General features: G+C 39.7%; 1 protein-coding gene across 1 annotated transcript in view; it reads right to left on the reverse strand.

The window, feature by feature from the left end:
• Positions 1–12,836: 12,836 nt before the first annotated feature.
• The window catches only part of ABCB5 (ATP binding cassette subfamily B member 5), a 145,940-nt gene continuing 138,322 nt past the window's right edge, over positions 12,837–20,454 (reverse strand). Inside the window, 2 exon segments of the mRNA XM_055272486.2 lie at positions 12,837–13,075; positions 15,002–15,148. Coding sequence (XP_055128461.1) covers positions 12,878–13,075; positions 15,002–15,148 — 345 coding nt within the window. The 3' untranslated portion in view covers positions 12,837–12,877.

Here is a 20,454-nt window from a genome sequence, read left to right on the forward strand (position 1 = left end):
AGTTTCACCATGTTAGCCAGGATGGTCTCGATCGCCTGACCTCGTGATCCGCCCACCTCGGCCTCTCAAAGTGCTGGATTACGGGGGTGAGCCACCGAGCCTGGCCTTCTTGTGTTATTTCTTTAAGAAAAATGTCGTCATTTGAAAAAAATAATCACCCCATCATCCTACCCTGACTCTAAAATTAACTATTTAAAAATTTAACAATATGTAGGCATTATAGTTTTATAATTTTAAAATACTCAAAGTGTGTCACAATAACTTAAACTTTGATCTGTATGTGTACATATGTTTACCCAGAATTAAATCTCATCTATTTTTGTCTAAAACTATTACAAGGGGGCAGAGGTCTTCAAATAGATTTACTTGATTATTAAGCAAATTTAAATGTTGCATTTTGTATAGCATTCTAAAAGGGCTCACTGATGGTGCTAGATAGACTTTTTAAAAAGTAACAGCTCTTTCTTTTAACTATATATAAGAAATTCAGAACACACCGAAAAGAGACTAAAAAATGGAGGCAAGAGCCTATGTCTTTTTAAATTTTTTTTTCAAAGCAGGGCCTTCCTCTTTCACCCAGGCTGAAGTGCAGTGGCATGATTGTGGCTTACTGCAGCCTCGACCTGCCAGGCTCGAGCGATCCTCCCACTTCAGTTTCTCGAGTAGCTGGGACTACAAGCACGTGCCACCACACCTGGCTAATTTTGTTTATTTTTTGTAGAGATGAGGTCTCACTATGTTGCCCAGGCTGGTCTCAACTCCCAGGCTCAAGTGATCCTCCTGCCTGGGCCTCCCAAAATGCTGGGATTATAGATGTGAGCCACTGTGCCCCACCTCCTATGTCTTTTTAAAACTATTGTATATTACAAGACAGAAAATAAGTTAGCATTTATTGAACTTCATTAATTGTTCCATCCATACTCCAGTTTAAAACTCCTACTCATAAATTCTGTATATAAAGTGACTGATTTTGTAGACAGGGTTTTGTTTTGTCTAGAACAGGGCTTCTCATCCTTTTTTGGATTAACAAACTCTTTTGATATTCTGACACCAGCTATGGACATTCTCTTAAAAGTTTGCTCATCACTGTACCTCTTTGATGCCACTCAGTGGACCCCAGACTCAGAGCTAGATGTGAGCTGTTGTGTCCTTAGTTTATATGCTCTACTAAGATGTTAGGCATTTCAGAATAATTTACTTGAATACATCTAACTGTTTTTTATCTTTGGCTCTATAATCTACATAAAAAAATAATATGGAAAAAGGTTAACTCTTGTCTGATAGACTGGATTTTCTGCAAAGGTTCCAATTTTCATTGAAGGAGCAACCTGAAATACAATAGATATAAGAGAAAAACCATGGTGTATTGTCTTTCTATTTCAGAAGTGCATGATCAAAATTTCGCAATATTTGCACTGCTCTTGCTGGTTTGTTTATGCTGGGTTTCTGATATAATTTATTAGTGGTCTCTCCAAATGGTTTTATTTTGTCTAGGCTAATGTCATAAGAACTTCTGGTAATATATGAAAATATATAAAATTTTATAGCCCATCACAAAACATCACAATTTTAAAACAATGTCATTACTTGTAAATGACAAGAGCAAAACTCCATCTCAAAAAAATAAATAAATAATAAATAAAATAATAAATAAAATAAATTTAAATGTGTATCCCTTTTTTTTTAAGGTTTTCTGAGGATTTGAAAATGGAGTATTTTATACTTCCAGTCCTAAGCTGTATTTATTTTACAATATTTAGAAAGTCATTCATATGATTAGGAGCCTCACTATATGTAAGCAAACTGCAACCACTTTTTTTTTTTCTTTTTGAGATGGAGTCTCACTATGTTGCCCAGGTTGGCCTTGAACTCCTGTGCTCAAGCAATCCTCTTGCCTAAGCCTCCTGAGTAGCTGGGACTATAGGTGCTCACTGCTGTGCACGGCTCCAAACCACTTTTGGTGACTCCACCTTAGCCAACACTTCACCCAATGCATGTGTTACTACTTTTTTTTTTTTCAGTTTCAATATTTGTAAGTCTGTCTTGGTTTTAGCACGATATAGCTATCAAGATTTTTTTAAATCTTAAGAGAGGAATGATACATCAGCAAGGGGGTTGCAAATGGAACAAAAGAATTTCGATAAACACCCTGAAAATAAAGATAGCAGGGATGATTCAACAGTGAGAGACAATCTGTGTAGAAGCCAGGGTCTAATCTCCCCATACACTTGGGAGTATGTTTTTTGGAAGGTAGAGAAAAATGAAGAATCACAGGGAAAATGTGTAATTGCTGGAGCAGCTGTATTTCTAAGGCTTCCAAGCTGTAATTGGGTTATGTACAAGATTTTTTTTTCAGAATGTGGGTGGGCAGAAAAAATCTAATTTCGCGTTAAAATAACCAAAGAAGAACTGTGTACCTTTGTATTTTTGCAATGTAAGGAGGAGGCAAACAGCAAGTTACTTCTATATGTACAACTCAAAAATACCTTACTGTTTCCAATTCCATCTTAGAGACAATGAATTAGCTCAGTGTGGCCTATGGAGTCAGCTCAGTGTGGCCTGTGGAGTCAGATTTTTCTGCATTGAATCCTCATTATGTCACTTCCTTGCTATTTGACCTTGGTAAGGTTCCTTAACTACCTGGTGACTCGGAGTTTCCCCATTTGGTAAAATTTGAATAACAATAGAGTGTATCTTCTTGTCAGTAAGTTAATGCCTATAAGGCTTAACCACTTATTAAGCCTGATATATGTGTGTTCAATAAATATGAATTTATTTTAATAGTTCTAGCTTATTTCTTCTTCCTCCTCTTCTTCTTCTTCTTCTTCTTCTTCTTCTTCTTCTTCTTCTTCTTCTTCTTCTTCTTCTTCTTCTTCTTCTTCTTTTTCTTCTATTATTATTATTATTATTATTATTATTTTGAGATGGAGTCTCGCTCTGTGACCCAGTGCAGTGGTGTGATCTCAGCTCACTGCAACCTCTGCCTCCCGGGTTCAAGTGATTCCCTTGCCTCAGCCTCCCAAGTACCTAGGACTACAGGCGTCCACCACCATGCCCAGCTAATTTTTGTATTTTTAGTAGAGATGGAGTTTCACTATGTTGACCAGACTGGTCTTGAACTCCTGACCTCAAGTGATCAGCCCACCTTGGCCTCCCAAAGTGCTGGAATTACAGGCGTGAGCCACCTCGCCTGGCATTTCACATTATCTTATTGTTACTACTACTAAGTGATAGAAACATTCCATTTGACAATTCTGTCTGCATTTCTCAGTGTCCACATGGATTTCCCAGAGTTATTAATTGAACACATTTATCTTTGTTACTTTGGAGGTTTCTTCTTTGGCATGTTTGGGAACCATGTTGACCATGCTCTGATTCTTGATGACCACCTTCCACTTCTCCTCTTTTCCTTTGGCTCTTATGAGAGCCAGGCTCCCTGCCCTTCCCTTTTTGTTTGGCTAATTTGTTACTCACTAACCCGTCTCTTCTCAGGGGGACATAGCTCTAGGAAATTAGAAATTAAAGGAATCTATGAAACTAATGTGGACTAGGTGTAATTCTGCCTGAACTGGGGCTGTAGGACTAGGAATTTAAATTTACATGTGTAGGCCAGGTGTGGTGGCTCACGCCTGTAATCCCAGCACTTTGGGAGGCCAAGGCAGGCAGATCACCTGAGGTCAGGAGTTCAAGACCAGCCTGACCAATATGATGAAACCCCATCTCTACTAAAAATGCAAAAATTAGCCGGGCGTGGTGGCATGCACCTGTAATCCCAGCTACTTGGGAGGCTGAGACAGGAGAATCGCTTGAACCTGGGAGGCGGAGGTTGCAGTGAGCCGAGATCACACCATTGCACTCCAGCCTGGGCAACAAGAGTGAAACTCCATCTCAAAACATAAATAAATAAATTTAAATGTGTATCACTTTTAACCTCGGAAAAGTGGAGTATTTTATACTTCCAGTCCTAAGCTGATTACTAGTGTGTATTACATTTTTAAAAATTGTTTGAGTGTATTCAGATATTCAGTCTGTCTCCCTTCCTTCCTTCCTGCCTGCCTGTCTTCCTGTCTTCCATCCTTCTTTTTGCCTCATTTGTCCAGAACATTCTGGTAATTTAACAGTTTCAACCATTTTCCTAAAATCTCTTCTTGACTTTCAACTGGGTAGAAAATATTTCAGCCATGTATTGTTTTGCTGTGATGTAGTAAAGTTGATTAGATGAAATACCCCCATTCAGTAGCAAATTTTACCTGGCTCATAAATAATGGAATTCCATCATTATAAATATAAAATACACAGACTGGCTTATTAGACTTTCCCTAAGTCTAACAGTGCAGCAGTCAATGCATGTATTTACAGTTTTAATCACCCAATTGTTTGTCTAACTTTGGCTTTTCTGAAATCTCAGTAAACTAACATCTTCTTTAAGCAGATACTCACACAGTTTAAAAAGAAAAACATTTAGTAGAATTAAACTGAACCTTGATAATTAAGTATAAGTCACTAAGAAAATGTGCCCAGCAAGCTCAATTTCATTGGCGATGCTTTTCAGAATATTTCCACAGACATAGTCAAAGTACTGTGCTTTTTTCTAAGAAGTGTGCTGCTTTCTCCATTTTTCTTGGCTTGAAATTCTCATATTTCTGCAATTTTCTCTGTACAAAAAGTATCTGAATCCCCAAGACTTATATATATAAGTAAACACTAAAGGAAAAACAGATCTCCTACCTTGAGCTGAGTTCAATCTTGTTTTAGGGATGTGGATACAGAGTATTTTCTGGGTGTGCCTGGTTAATTAGACCATGCAGCTGCGGCCAAAATTTTGGTTTGATCCCCACATTGACCCAGTGCATTCTGTGAGCCATGACTGCATCAGCTATCTTGCCTGAATAAATTGTGGACAGAAGACCTTGGTGCTACAATCAAGACTCTAGGCTCTCGTGTTAGAAAGAAAAGGTTCTGAATCAGATTCTAACTCTCAGCAAGTTACTTAATTTCCTTAAGCTTTAGTTTTCTTTAAAAATAGTATCAATAATATCTGCCTTTATAGAGTCAATGTGAGGACTAAATGAGATGATGTACTGAAAGTGACATTCCATATGAAACATTTCATTTAAAAAAATCGGCCATCATTAGAAGCAGTAGTCTGAAATAGTTTTAGGAAAATTCAGAAGTGTACTGGCTCAATAGTTTGTGAAAGCTCATATACTTACAGTATTAACGATGCCATTTTAACTTGCTGGCAGATAAAATTATTTAGTAGAAAGAATAATGATGCTAAGACAGTAGAATTTAGTGCCAGGCATAGGGGCTCATTCCTATAATCCCAGCACTTTGGGAGGCTGAGGCGGGTAATCACCTGAGGTCAGGGGTTCAAGACCAGCCTGGCCAATGTGCAGAAACCCCATCTCTACTAAAAATATAAAAATTAGCTGGGTGTGGTGGTGGGCACCTGTAATCCTAGCTTCTCAGGAGGCTGAGACAGGAGAATTGCTTGAACCCAAGAGGTGGAGGTTGCAGGGAGCCAAGATCACGCCACTGCACTCCAGCTTGGCTGACAGACCAAAAGCCCATCTCAAAAAAAAAAAAAAAAAAAAAGAAAAGAAAAGTAGAATTTACTATAAGCCTTTAGTAAATAAATCTAGTCTAGGACAAAAGGAAATAGCAGCAATAGAGGAATTTGGTAGCACAAGAGAGAAAGACAAACACTTTCCAAGTCCTGGCCCAGCATCAGTGTAGAAGTAGCATGTTGCAATGGAAAAAGCACATGACTTGAAGGCCAGATATGTGAGTTTTTGCTCTTTCTGTGTATAATGATGACGTTGGATTGAGTTTTTACTCAACGCAAAGCTGTGAAAAATTTGGCTTGCCTTCTCCATGGAATAAAAATTCAAATAGGTAGGCTTTGTGGAAGGCTAAGTAATAGCCTTCTGCAAATGTCTGCATCCTCTTTCCTGGAACCTGTGAACATGTGACGTTACATGGCAAAAGGGACTTGCAGATGTGATTAAGTTTAATAATCTTTTTTTTTTTTTTTTTAAGTTTAAGAATCTTGAGATGGGAAAATTATATTGGATTATCCATGAGGGCCCAGTGTGATCATAAGGGTCCTTATAAGAGTAAGAGGAGGGCAGAGGCAGAGAGAGATGGAGGTTTGATGAAGGAAGCAGAGGTCCAAGGAATGCAGGCTGTCTAAAAGCTTCTGGAACTGGGAAAAAGAAGAAGGAACAGATCCTTCTCTAGAGACTGTAGAAGGAATGACACCTTTGATTTTAGCCCAAAGAGACTGATTTTAAACTTTTGACTTCCAGAGCTGTAAGATAATAAATTTGTATTCTTTCATCATTATGTTTGTGATAATTTGTTACAGCAGCATTAGGAAGGTAATACGGGCTTCATCAGTGTGGTTTTGCTAAAAGGGGGCAAGTTGAGGTACTATTTATAGACTTGAGGTACTATTTATAGATATTTGGTTGATCCATGCATTTTTTGTAATTATTGTTTTTAAATGTGCTTTAAAATTTGTGGTAATTATTACAACTGGCAGAGAAATAAATAAAGGCTTGAAAGCTACTGTATACCCCAAACCCTCTACCCTCATTCCTCCATTTCCAATCTTCCCTGTTTCCTCTCTGGACTATTTCCAATCAATTTATAATTCCACTTCACAAACCCTCTTGGAATAAGAGCTCAGAACCAAAGCAATGAATACATAAGTTGACAATAACCTAGGAAATATCTTCATAGAGTAGGTCATATGGAACGCTATGATATACTCTGCATGCTATGAAACTGCCACATTGAGTAGGCTGCAAATCAGTTTATTAGCTATGACCTAAGTTGATTTAACATGAGAACATACCATAACTTGTTTTAAGGAGTGGTAATATATAAAATAAGTTGGCTGGGTTAGTTTTACAACAGGTGTAATGTTGTTTTGTTTCTTTTCAGTGACATCTGTGTCATACCTTATCCTTGTTCAATTGTTTTTATTCCACTGGTATCCTCACTGGTGTTTCAATTATTTTAAGACTCACTGAGCAGCCCTCCCTCTTACAAAGGAAGGGCAGTTTAACAGATAAGATTTGATGGCTGAGAGCTACTGTAACAGCAGTCCCTAACCTTTTTGGCACCGGGGACCAGTTTCCTGGAAGACAGTTTTTCCACGGACCGGGGAAGTGGGGCAGTGGTTTGGGGATGATTCAAGTGCATTTTTACATTTATTGAGTACTTTATTTCTATTATGATTGCATTGTAGCATATAATAAAATAATTATACAAATCACCATAATGTAGGATCAGTGGGAGACCTGAGCTTGTTTTCCTGCAACTAGATGGTCCCATCTGGGGATGATGGGAGACAGTGACAGATCATCAGGCATTAGATTCTCATAAAAAGCATGCAACCCAGATCTCTCGCATGTGCAGTTCACAATTGGGTTCATGCTATTCTGAGAATCTAATGCCACCGCTGATCTGACAGGAGGCAGAGCTTAGGCAGTAATGCTAGCCATGGAGAACGGCTGCAGCTGTAAATACAGATGAAGCTTCACTTGCTTACCCACTGCTCACTTCCTACTGTGCTTCACTTGCCTAGTCACTGCTCACCTCCTGCTATGCAGCCCAGTTCCTAACAGGCCACGGATTAGTACTGGTCCGTGGTCTGGGGATTGGGGACCCCTGCTATAACACACTAACATTTACAGATGACTCTGATGGATCTTGATCTCTCTGGACAGCTGCCTTCATTGTATTTAGGATTTTCTAGGCCAGGTGTTTTTTCTTTTTCTTTCTTTTTTTTTTTGCAGTAGAGTCTTCCTGCGATGCCCAGGCTGGAGTGCAATGGTGCAATCTCGGCTCACTGCACCCTCCGCCTCTCGGGTTCAAGTGATTCTCCTGCCTCAGCCTCCCAAGTAGCTGGGATTACAGGCATGCACCATCATGCCTGGGTGATTTTTGTATTTTTAGTAGAGACAGGGTTTCACCATGTTGGTCAGGCTGGTCTTGAACTCCTGACCTCGGGTGATCCGCCCACCTTGGCCTCCCAAAGTGCTGGGATTACAGGCGTGAGCCACCACGTCCGGCCTTGTTATGTTGTTTTAAACTGGTGTTTCATTCTTTCTTCTAGTCTCTTGTTTTATAACTATATCCAAGCCCAGAGGTAGAGGAGAAGCAAAGGGCAAGGATGCTCAGACAGTTTGGATTGAGGTCAATCCAAGTAAGGAGTAGACTATGAGTCATGACTGGCAGAAATCAGTGTTTGCCTTAGACCAGAAGTCCTTGAAACTATGGAATATGCCTTAATCTAGACAAAAGCCTTGTGGGAAATTAGACTCACAATGTTCTAAAATAAATCAGGCAATGTATGCTCAAATACCAAATTATTTCAAAATTAAATAAATTAAACCAACTCATAAACTATGATAAAAGGCTAAAATAAAATAAAATTAAAAATTTATTTAACTAAAATTAAAATTGCCATCCGAATGGAAAGAAAAAGTTTTTATGGACTTAAGCCTAGCCTAGAAGTAAACTATCGAGTATGTCACCAATGACTGATAATACCCATGACGGGGAGATTCTAATACATGATTGTTGATGCAAAACAACTGAAGCCCACCAGGTCATCTTTTCAGTAAGTGTGTGCTTATCTTAGTATCAGTAATGCATACCTGCTATGATTTTTGACTTTTCAAACTGAATCACCTAGTATTTATTGAGTATCTACTATATCCAAGGCACTATAAGAAGACAACATGTCTTAAATTCACTGATTTGGTGTCAGAATAATCTGGCATTCATTGCTTAAAGCCCTTTAGTAAATACCAAGTTGTAAGCTATACACCTAAGCATGGTATTATTTAATAATTAATTTATAAAATATTTAATGAGTGATTTAACATGTAAAACTTACATTTAAATCTGCTGAAGTATGGACATACAGATGGCAACAATAGACACCAGGGACTACTAGAGTGGGGAGCCAGGGGGCCAAGGGTTGAAAAACTATCTGTTGAGTACTGTGCTCACTACCTGGGTGATGGGATCAATTGTATCCCAAACCTCAGCATCATGCAATATACCCATGTAAAAGGAACTCCACATGTACCTGTGAATCTAAAATGAAAGTTAAAATTATAAAAATAAATACATCTGCTGAAGTACCATTTTATTTATTAGTTTAGATAAAAATATCAATTCCTAATTTAGCTTCTTTTTTGGGCTGGGAATGGGAGTGGAAAGTAGGGGTGATAGAATCTCCCTCTGTCACCCAGGCTGGAGTGCATTGCACCATCTCTGCTCACTGCAACCTCCAGTTCCCAGGTTCAAATGATTCTCCTGCTTCAGCTTCCTGAGTAGCTGGGACTACAGGCATGCATCACCACACCCCACTAATTTTTGTATGTTTAGTAGAGACAGGATTTCACCATGTTGGCCAGTCTGATATCAAACTCGTGGCCTCAAGTGATCCGCCTGCCTCGGCTTCCCAAAGTGATGGGATTACAGGAGTGAGCCACCACACCTGGCCTAATTCAGCTTCTTTTTTGGCTACAGAATACCTTGCATTAAGAAAAGTGTAGGGGCCAGGCGCAGTGGCTCACGCCTGTAATTCCAGCACTTTGGGAGGCTGAGGTGGGTGGATCACGAGGTCAGGAGTTCGAAACCAGCCTGACCAACATAGTGAAACCCCATCTCTACTAAAAATACAAAAATTGGCCAGGTGTGGTGGTACACACCTGTAATTCCAGCTACTTGGGAGGTTGAGGCAGGAGAATCACTTGAACCGGGAGGCTGAGGTTGCAGTGAGCTGAGATCGCGCCACTGCACTCCAGCCTGTGCGACAGAGTGAGACTCCATCTCCCCCACCTCCAAAAAAAAAAGAAAAGAAAAGGAAAGTGTAGGACACAGGGCGAGGTGGCTCACACCTGTAATCCCAGTACGTTTGGGGCCTACTGGGGTGGATCACTTGAGCCCAGGAGTTCCAGACCAGCCTGGGCAACATGGTGAAACCCTGTGTTTAAAAAAACAAAACCAAAAATTAGCCGGGTGTGGTGGTGCAGGCCTGTAGCCCCAGCTACTTGAGAGGCTGAGGTAGGAGGATCTCTTGAGCCGGGGACGTCAAGGATGCAGTGAACTGAGATTGCACCTCTGCATTCCAGCCTGGGCAACAGAGCTAGAGTCTGTCTCAAAAAAAAAAAAAAAAAAGAAAGAAAAGAAAAGTGCAAGAATTAAAAAGTCATAAAAAGTCATGCCTGTAAAACTGGTAACTATTGTTTTACTGAAAATGATATATTTTAAACACAACTTTAAGAACAGTATAGCAATTTTAAACCTTTAAATTGTTGGCCTGGCGTGGTGGCTCATGTCTATAATACTAGCATTTTGGGAGGCTGAGGCGTGCGGATCACCTGAGGTCGGGAGTTGGAGACCAGCCTGACCAACATGGACAAACCCCATCTCTACTAAAAATACAAAATTAGCCGGGCGTGGTGGTGCATGCCTGTAATCCCAGCTGCTCAGGAGGCTGAGGCAGGAGAATTGCTTGAACCCGGGAGGCAGAAGTTATGGTGAGCCAAGATTGCACCACTGCACTCCAGCCCGGGCAACAGGAGCGAAACTCCGTCTAAAAAAAAAAAAAAAGAAAGAAAAATCTTTAAACTGTGGCAACCCCTAAAAAGTAGTTGATCTCTACCTACTTTCTGCCTTCATTAGCTGATAACCTTACAAATCCTTACAAACTCTTTGGGACCCCAATTCTCAGCATGGTTGCTTGGTCCAGTGCAGGCAGTGGCTTTATTGATGAGAATTCTGCCTGTGAAGCATTCTTTAAACTCATTGGAAATAAAATGGAAATAAAAACTAGCAGGGTTATACATTAGAAAGGAATGTGTTTTACTGATATCTGTAGGTATGGGACAGATGTCGATAGGTTCAAAGGGTAAGCAGGCATTTCAGATACTGTATTTGCCCCTCTAGGAGGGATTACAGAATTGGAGCCTGTGGTGCTCCTGCTCTGAGGTTCTGAGCATGTCCATACTATATTTTTCTTTTCCTCTTGTCTACCCTACTCTGGGAAGAGAAGCTACCAAGAGCTCTATATCCATGCATAGCAAAATAACCACATGGCAGTCAGTGCCAATGCATCTAAACAATGCATCTGATTCTCAAGTCCCCAATCTTATTTTTATTTTGCATTTTAAAGAAAGCAGCATGATATATAAATGGTTTTAATTTTGTTTAATAAGATTTCAATTATTGGTAGAGTACACTTTAGAGAGGCTAGCTAAATGTGTGAATGGAAGAAAATACACTGAAGAATAAAGATAAAATCACCAGGTGACATTATATATTTCAGTAAGTTGAAAATGTAACTCATTTTACCAATATTGTTATTTACACAGAACTTTAAAATTATTTACACATTATATATGATAAAGTATATATAAAATTTAAGGAAATTATTTTATTATAGAGAAAGACATTTAAAAATTTTCACCCACAATAAAAGTAGCTCTTATTTATTATTATTATTATTATTATTATTATTATTTTTTTTTTTTTTTTGAGAAGGAGTCTCGCTCTTTCACCCAGGCTGGAGTGCAGTGGCGCGATCTCGGCTCACTGCAGTCTCCGTCCCCTGGGGTTCACGCCATTCTCCTGCCTCAGCCTCCCGCGTAGCTGGGACTACAGGCGCCCGCCACCTCGCCCGGCTAATTTTTTTTGTATTTTTCAGTAGAGATGGGGTTTCACCGTGTTAGCCAGGATGGTCTCGATCTCCTGACCTCGTGATCCGCCCGCCTCGGCCTCCCAAAGTGCTGGGATTACAGGCTTGAGCCACCGCGCCCGGCCTTATTTATTATTTTTTGAGATGGAGTCTCACTCTGTTGCCCAGGCTGGAATGCGGTGGTGTGATCTCGGCTCACTGCAACCTCTGGCTCCTAGATTCAAATGATTCTCCTGCCTCAGCCTCCCAAGTAACTGGGATTACAGGTGCCTGCCACCAAGATTGGCTAATTTTTGTATTTTTAGTAGACATGGGGTTTCACCATGTTGGCCAGGCTGGTCTCGAACTCCTGACCTCAAGTGATCCGTCCTCCTCAGCCTCCCAAAGTTCTGGGATTACAGGCGTGAGCCACCACACCTGGCCCAAAAGTAGCTCTAATTTTAAGTAAGTAAGTTCATAGAGGCAGGCCTGTGACTTATACTGCCAAACCCAAAGTTTGGAATAATGAATCTTTGGGATGGCTCATGTGAGGCACTTCACTTACTGGTGAAGTAGGAGATAGCTACCTAATCCTCCCAGAAATTTTACATCGTAATCCTTTCTATTCCCTGCACAACAAGAAAATAGAATAAAATTTAGAGAAATAGTGAATACTTATTGAGAGAAGTCCCTATGTTCTGGAGAAAAGGGACTAGCAAAAGTACTGTAATATATGCTGCAAAACAAAATTCCAAGTTAAAGACACTCTCCCTGCAATGCTACAGGCCCCACTCTATCTTACACTCTCTTTGCTAAAACCTTCAACATGGTTAACTGGATAATATTCCCCTTGGAAACATATTTCCGATTTTATAGCAGAAGTTGATGGGAAATAAATTCATTTTGTAGAAAACTGCTTTACAAGCAAATGTGCTAGAATATTTTTATAAAGTGAAGGATATAAGCATTATTTCACTTACATGAAATAAGCATATTTTTGCTTCCTTTTAAAAATCTGAAGGTCAGATGGTGTGTGAATAGAACATGTATGTACTTGAGTAGCATGATTCTAGGTATTGATATATGCAATAAAAGAGATCAAAGCTTGCCAAGTAATTACTAAGTACTTCTTTGCATTACATGAACATCAAAATATGTGCTACCTCAACAACATCACTGCACTGACTGTGCATTTACTAACTTAAAATATATGTCTTGATTTCTCAGGAGCTCTTGATGAGTTCCTTGTTCCTTTATCTTTCCATTGTGCAGAACCACTATCAAATCTGCGTTCTGAATTGCAGAGAGTCTGTGAGTGACCACTAGGCATGTCCTTCCCGTCCTGGCTTTATCAAGGTCATGCTGAACCACCTGGAAGAGAGAAAGACCTGTGATCACCAGTTTGAGTTAGATGTTAGTAAACTTACCTAAGTCAAATCAATTAAGATAATCTAATAACATTCTTTGCTTTATTTGCTTGTCCCCAAAGGAATTGCCCTACTTGTAAAATATTCACCCTACTCAATAGAAATCTAGAAAGATTAACTACAGCCGGGCGTGGTGGCTCATGCCTGTAATCTCAGCACTTTGGGAGGCCAAGGCAGGCAGATCACTTGAGGTCAGGAGTTTGAGACAAGCCTGATCAACATGGAGAAATCCCATCTCTACTAAAAATACAAAATCAGCCGGGCGTGGTGGCAGGCACCTGTAATCCCAGCTATTTGGGAGGCTGAGGCAGGAGAATCGCTTGAACCTGGGAGGTGGAGGTTGCCGTGAGCTGAGATCGTGCCATTGCACTCCAGCCTAGGTGACAAGAGTGAAACTCTGTCTCAAAAAACAAAAAAAGAAAGATTAACTACGGATACATTATGTAACACTTTCAGTGGAAAAGCACTTGTGAGAATGAATAAAAATGAAATAGTTGTTTATATGTTAGTGGTTCTAAACTCACAGTCAGGAAGTAGTATTTCTAAGTAGAATTATAGCAGTATTTCTACTACAATTTCTTTGAGTAGTTCTAATACTACTCAAATTTCTACTGTTATTTCTTTGAGTAGTTCTAAACTCAAAGTCAGGAAGTAGTATTTCTAAGTAGTATACCTAAGTAGAATTGTCTTATTTATTTACCTAATTTTCTCTCATAGATTTTGTTTTGTTTTTGGTAGGATTTAGCTGTAGAACTGTCCTGTTAACATAGTATTTCAGCCAACAGTGAGGTTTTGACGCTATATAGAGAAAGTGGGAGTGGAGGGTGAAAACCCATATTTGTTGAATGTATAAAATGTTCCCAAGATGGATATCTCATTTAAATTCTTTCAATAACCTCATAAAATGATAGTATTTTTATTTTTCTGATAACTGAACTGAGGTTAGACCAAGGTCATACTGCTAGTAACTGATGAAGTAAGGATTACAGCCCAGATATGTCTGATCCCAAAAGTTAGTTGTCATTTATTTTTCATAACACATTGTTGCTTTGAGAATCAAGGATAATAATCATCTGCAAGTAGCAATCATGGGTGGATTAACTGCCTTGGCTCTTAGGTCAGATACCCTCCATTAGAATTTAGAGAAGTTACTTAATCTTTCTAAGCCTTAGTGTGCTAATCTGTAAAATGGTCATGCTAATCCAAGAAGCTCATTCGTCATGTTGTTGTGAAGACTGAGATAATAGCATGTAATGCATACTCTACAAATATTAATGATTATCATTCATTTAACCAACGTTCATTTACTAAATAAGTGCCTACATGTGCAAGAAACTCCTAGGGGATAAGGACATAGCAAAATCAAACAGCTGGAGAAGCTTGCTGTGCAAGTATTTTCTCATGTGTCCCTTTGCCTCCTTGTTTCCTGCTCATACTAGGCTGAGTCTGTAGAAGGTAGAATAACTCTCAGGCTCTGACACTGCAGTGTAGATTACTCTTTTACCCATATGAATTACCTTATTAGTTTGTTTGGCATCACTGGAATAATAATAAAATAGAAGAGTTATTTTTCTTGGTCTCTTTCCTTGAATGAAAAAACATTTTGAAAATTGGTCCACTTTTGATAATGAGACAAATTTGAATGAGAAAACCTTTCCGGAACATGAGATTCCCTCTGTCTCAACTGTCTCCCACCTCCCCACCACCTACTGACCTTTTTGTAAAGGTCCAAAGCCTTAATTGGAATTGGTGACCTTAGAACTACAATTCTTTCCAGGCCTTTGTTTTTCCAAACTTTCCTTGGTTTCTTCCATGTTATTGGATGCTTATATTTGGTATTATATTCTGAGATGAAAGAAAATGATATTACCTTCTCACTGTCATTATCAAGGGCTGAAGTGGCCTCATCCAACAATACAATTTTGGGTTTTTGGAGAAGAGCCCTTGCAATAGCTAGTCTTTGTTTCTGGCCTCCAGAAAGCTGTGTTCCTTTCAGTCCAACTTGTGTGTTGTATTTCTATTACAGGAGCATGCAATTAAGAAAGCAAGTGTTGGTTATTTAAATTAGCATGGCATCTGTGGGCGAGATCCATCTAAATATTTCAAATTTTGCTACTCTTGAAAATTTGTGTCCCAACAAATGTTGAAATCTATTCTTGGGCTTTGTTGCAAATAAATGCTAAAGTCGCAGTAAACACTACCATCTCATTTACATATCCAATCTGATCAGACAGCAGACCTCTGCCATTATGCTTCCACAAAGAAATTTTTCAAATTAAAGCATAAGAAAAAAATTATCGGCAAGAAACAAGTTCATAGTACACATAAATCCTTTTCCATTAAGTTATACTACCTACTATTTTCAGGTTAAAATGATTCGCCGTAGTAAAAACAAGGAAATTATGAGATTTCTTCACTGACTCTTGCTAAGCCTCTATGGACACATCCTTACAGATGCTGCGATAGGAGTCTCAGTGGTACATGCATCTTCCTGGAAATAAGTTAGGTTGGCGTTTTTTTGTTTTTTTTGTTTTTTTTTTTTTTGAGACAGAGTCTCGCTCTGTTACCCAGTCTAGAGTGCAGCGGCACAATCTCGGCTCATTGCAACCTCCACCTCCCGGGTTCAAGCGATTCTCTGCCTCAGCCTCCCAAGTAGCTGAGATTACAGGTGCCCACCACCACGCCTGGCTAATTTTTGTATTTTTAGTAGAGATGGGGTTTCACCATGTTGGCCAGGCTGGTCTTGAACTCCTGACCTCACGATCCAACTGCCTCGGCCTCCCAAAGTGTTGGGATTATAGGTGTGAGCCACCACGCCCGGCCAGGTTGGCATCTTGAAACAGTCTATTCACCTTTTCAGGCCACTAAGTAGTAATGGTGACATTTAGCACTTCACAGTGTTTTCATAGTTCCCCTACTTACTAATAACCCAATTTCTGCAGTGTTTCCCTTCATGGAAGGGTAAATAAAATTTCACACAAATCTTGAAGCCATCATGGTCCTCTGAATCACAATTGGTCAGTACAGTTGGGTTAAGCAGGTTCTTGCCTGCTTTTTAGATTGTCCTATTGACTTTGCTTCCTTTCAAGGCTTCACATTGCTTTCTAGTGGCCCTTGGCACTTTTGTAAGAAACATAAGCCCTTAGTACCTAGACAAGAATGTGTAGATGGATCAGCTCCATTGACAAAGCTGGTCCAAGGGTATAGAGGGAAAGATTAGTCCTGTAGCAGCATTTCACATGCAGCTTGTGATTCCTAGTTGTTCATTTTGTGTTGGTAACCTAGAGAAGCTTGATGGAATTGCCTTTCTCTCCACATCTGACTACCTTCAGGAAGTGCATTTTGGACAGAGTGGGTGTCACGAACCTGTGGTGTAACCTTACAACAAAATGTGTCTGTGTCATCTCAAAGCCTACTTTTCAATTTAACATGCATAGGTGCATGCTTTGTAGCAAACGACGGGTGTCTGAATTACTAAAGCCTAGTAAAAATAACTTCTCTGAAGTGAAATGCTCTACAAAGAACACAGACTTTAGCTGTTTTCTCTGTCATTTATCTGGGACTACTAGCAGGCCTTGGGCCCTTTCCTTCTAAAATGCATTTTGTTAAATTTGGAACCATAGATAAAACTGTGTCTGCCATTCATTTTCAAACACTGCAAAGTTCGTATTTAAATGAGGGGATTCAATCTTAAACTAAAAATTGGGAAGGGAGGTGGGAAAGATAATGAGCTCGTAGCCCTTTCTGCCAGCCTAGCTTAAATTGTACATGAATTCTTCTAGGGCAGCTGAAGAACATACAAAACTACTTTAGGAATCACTTTGCAGTTTTTGGCCTTCTCTGGATTGTAGGAGAGTATAAGTTTAAAGAACATATTGGATGAAAACTAAATTCAGATGTTTTGCCCACTGTTAAGCAGAACAGATTACAAATTTGGATATACACATTGTCCCAATAGCCACCTAAAAACATTTGCATATATTTAAACTGAAGGTTTTAAAATTTTTAAAATCTTATTAATTAATTAATTTATTTTTTATGGAGTCTTGCTCTGTAGCCCAGGCTGGAGTGCAGTGACGTGATCTCGGCTCACTGCAAGCTCCACCTCCCGGGTTCACGCCATTCTGCCTCAGCCTCCCGAGTACCTGGGACTACAGGTGCCCGCCACCACACCTGGCTAATTTTTAGTATTTTTAGTAGAGACGGGGTTTCACCATGTTAGCCAGGATGGTTTTATTTGTTTTTTTAACAAAGAACCACAGAGTTTCTCTTTAGCCGAAAATCTGAATCCATTTTCTGGCAATCACTGGGATGGTGAGTGCCCTGAAATCACCTCTTTTATGAGAAACTCAAGGGGTAATGGCTTCTGAATATGAACCTGGAGCTAAAAGTCAGTTGCATCCTAGAGGGAACACCAGAGTCTAATCCTAAAGCAACTGCATTCTGGAGAATCCCTGCAGGCACTAGGTTGGATTTTCAGGGTGGTTCCACTGGTCAAAGTCCTACTTAAGGATGTGGCTTGACTGAAAGCTGCCACTGGGTGATATTGTGAAGATTAAGAGAGAACCACACCTGATGTGTGTCTCAGAGGATCCTTGAGGTCAAGGCGGTGTTGCTTCCACTTCTGTCCTATGCCCCAGGCCTGTACTTCCAAATGCCTGTGGGATATTTCTATGAGATATGTGGTAGCTGCATTACATTACACTCAGCATGTTCTAAATTGACTCCTTGTTCTGCACCCTTCTGGTTTGAGCTGTTACACAGATCCACACTCCCTTACCGAAACCCTTGGAGTTATATGTATTTAAGAATTCTGATTTTTTTTCAACCTTAGAAGAAAAAATTGTTTTTTTTTTCTTTTCAAACCACGATTTTCCCATTTATTTTGGTCCAATGCAGTCCCATTATTTATGGCCTATAGTCTCACTCCCAACTACCCCCCTGGGGGGTGGTAAAAAAAAAAAAAGGAATTCCCTCTAGGCTGGCCCCCAAAACTCAGAATTAAATAAGAGGAGGGGCTGGCAGCCTCCTGGAGACTAAAACAACTTGAGGCTAAATCTACCTTTCCAAGAGTGGAAAATTTATTCAGATGTTTGAGAATTCATATATGCCACAATAGGATAAAAACTAAAAGGTAGAAATCTCACACTTTTCCTTCTACCTCCCTCCCCTACTGCCCAACCAGGTTCCAGGCGTTATATCACTGTCATTACCATATACGAAAAAATTCTATGTATTCTACATATACGATATATTATCTATATTTAATAGATAATATATTATTTAACACCCCCAGAAGGATCTGGGGAAGCAACTGGTAATCAAATATGTGAATTTTGTGCAGAAGTATTTGATTATTTATTCTAAGTGGGATAAATATAAAGGACTATATTATATCCTCACATCGTTTTGCCACCAAATGAATTTTCATCAAACATACACAATTTGTGTGTGGCGTGTGTGTATATGTATGAGCGTGTGTGTGTGTGTGTGTGTGTGTGTAGGGGGAAGCCTTTGGACTCTCATCACTGCTCCGTGTTTTATTCCATGAGGCTGCTCAGTGTATTGTACATTTCCTTGCTGACTTTCCAGAAACAATCTTGAGCCAAGTCCTGTTGATTCCACTTTTAAAATATCTTTTAAATCAATTTTCTTGTTTTAGTTCACTTTGCAATTGTTATTGTAGGCCTTCAAAACCTATCCCTGAAAATAACTCTAAACTGATCTCTCAAGCTCCCTGTGTCTTTGTCACTCTCTACCGTCATTTACATTGCTGCTAGATGAGTAATTCCAATATCCAATTCCCAACATGTTCCCTATTTAAAAATCTTCAGTGACTCCTTAGTAACTACCAAAGTTAAACATTTCTTTCTTTGTGATTTAAGTGCCCACTTTTTACCTTTACATGCTTATCAAATACCATAGCTTTATATACTCTATTCTTTGTCAATTGGCTTACAGTTCCATGAAAACATTGCCATAGTTTCTGTCTCCATGTTTTTGCTCAGGCTATGCCCATTGCCTCATTATAGAGAATGCCCTTTTAAAGCCTTGACTACTGAAATTCTACTTGATCAATACTCAGATCACCTCTTAATTCTCCAAAGGTCTCCTCTGAACCCCCAGCCAGAAGTGATTCTACTCCCCTCTAGGCTCAGATAGAAGTTTGTTTACCTTCTGTGCACTATAATTATTTGTATGTGTTGATCTGTGTTCATCTTAACTATTGGGCTTCATATTCCTAGAAGTAGGACTATACTTTATTTGTCCTATCTTTCCTAAATAAAAGCCCAGTGGTTTGCAAAGAAATGCTCAGTAACTGTGTGTTGAGTGACTAAATGCATGGATGTTGGGATAGAGGAATGAAGACATGGGGCTGGACGCAGTGTCTTTGGGAGGCCAAGGCAGGTGGATCACTTGAAGCCGGGAGTTTGAGACTAGCCTGGGCAACATGGTGAAACTCCATCTTTGCAAAAAAAAAAAAAAAAAAAATTAGGCAGGCATAGGTGGCAGGCACCTATGGTCGCAGCTCCTGGGGAGGGTGAGGTGGGAGGAACACTTGAGCCCAGGAGGTCAAGGCTGCAGTGAGCTGAGATCCTGCCACTGTATTTCAGCCTAGGCGACAGAGCAAGACCCTGTGAAGAAAGAAAAGAAAGAAAGAAAGAGAGAGAGAGAGAGGGAGGGAGGGAGGGGAAGGAAAGAAGGAAGGAAGGAAGGAAGGAAGGAAGGAAGGAAGGAAGGAAGGAAGGAAGCAGAGAGGGAAGGAAGGAGGAGAGAGAGAGGGAGAGAGAGAGAGGGAAGGAGGAAGGAAGGGAGGGAGGAAAAGAAAGAAAGAGAGAAAGGAAGAAAAGAAAGACAAGAAAAGCATGCAAGAAAGAGAAAGAAACGGAGAGAGAAAGAAAGGAAAGAAGACAGGGAATGTAAATTTTGAGGGAGCAGGACATGGCAGAATGGTCAATCCACAAAGTTTGTAGTAAAAGTGAAAGAAATCCTGAGAAAGCAAAGTGTGACACAATTCAATTTGCTAAATAATTCTGGGAGATAATTAAAATGAATAATACATTAATGTGTCTTATGTGAAGCCGACTTTCTTCCTATGCCTGTTTTACATATGGGTATATATTTTATGCTTACTGCATGTTACTGGAAGAGCTGAACTCTTTCAGACTTTTGCTTCACCATTTTCACACTGCCAATGTGGCCATGTATTTGGAGGGAGTGCTGGGCTCCACTTATTTGCTCAAGAAAATTAATTCCCTTTTTTTTTTTTTTTTTTGAGATGAAGTCTCACTCTTGTTGCCCAGGCTGGAGTGCAATGGCATG

Source organism: Symphalangus syndactylus, chromosome 3 (genome assembly GCF_028878055.3).
Source record: "Symphalangus syndactylus isolate Jambi chromosome 3, NHGRI_mSymSyn1-v2.1_pri, whole genome shotgun sequence".
Classification (NCBI taxonomy): domain Eukaryota; kingdom Metazoa; phylum Chordata; class Mammalia; order Primates; family Hylobatidae; genus Symphalangus; species Symphalangus syndactylus.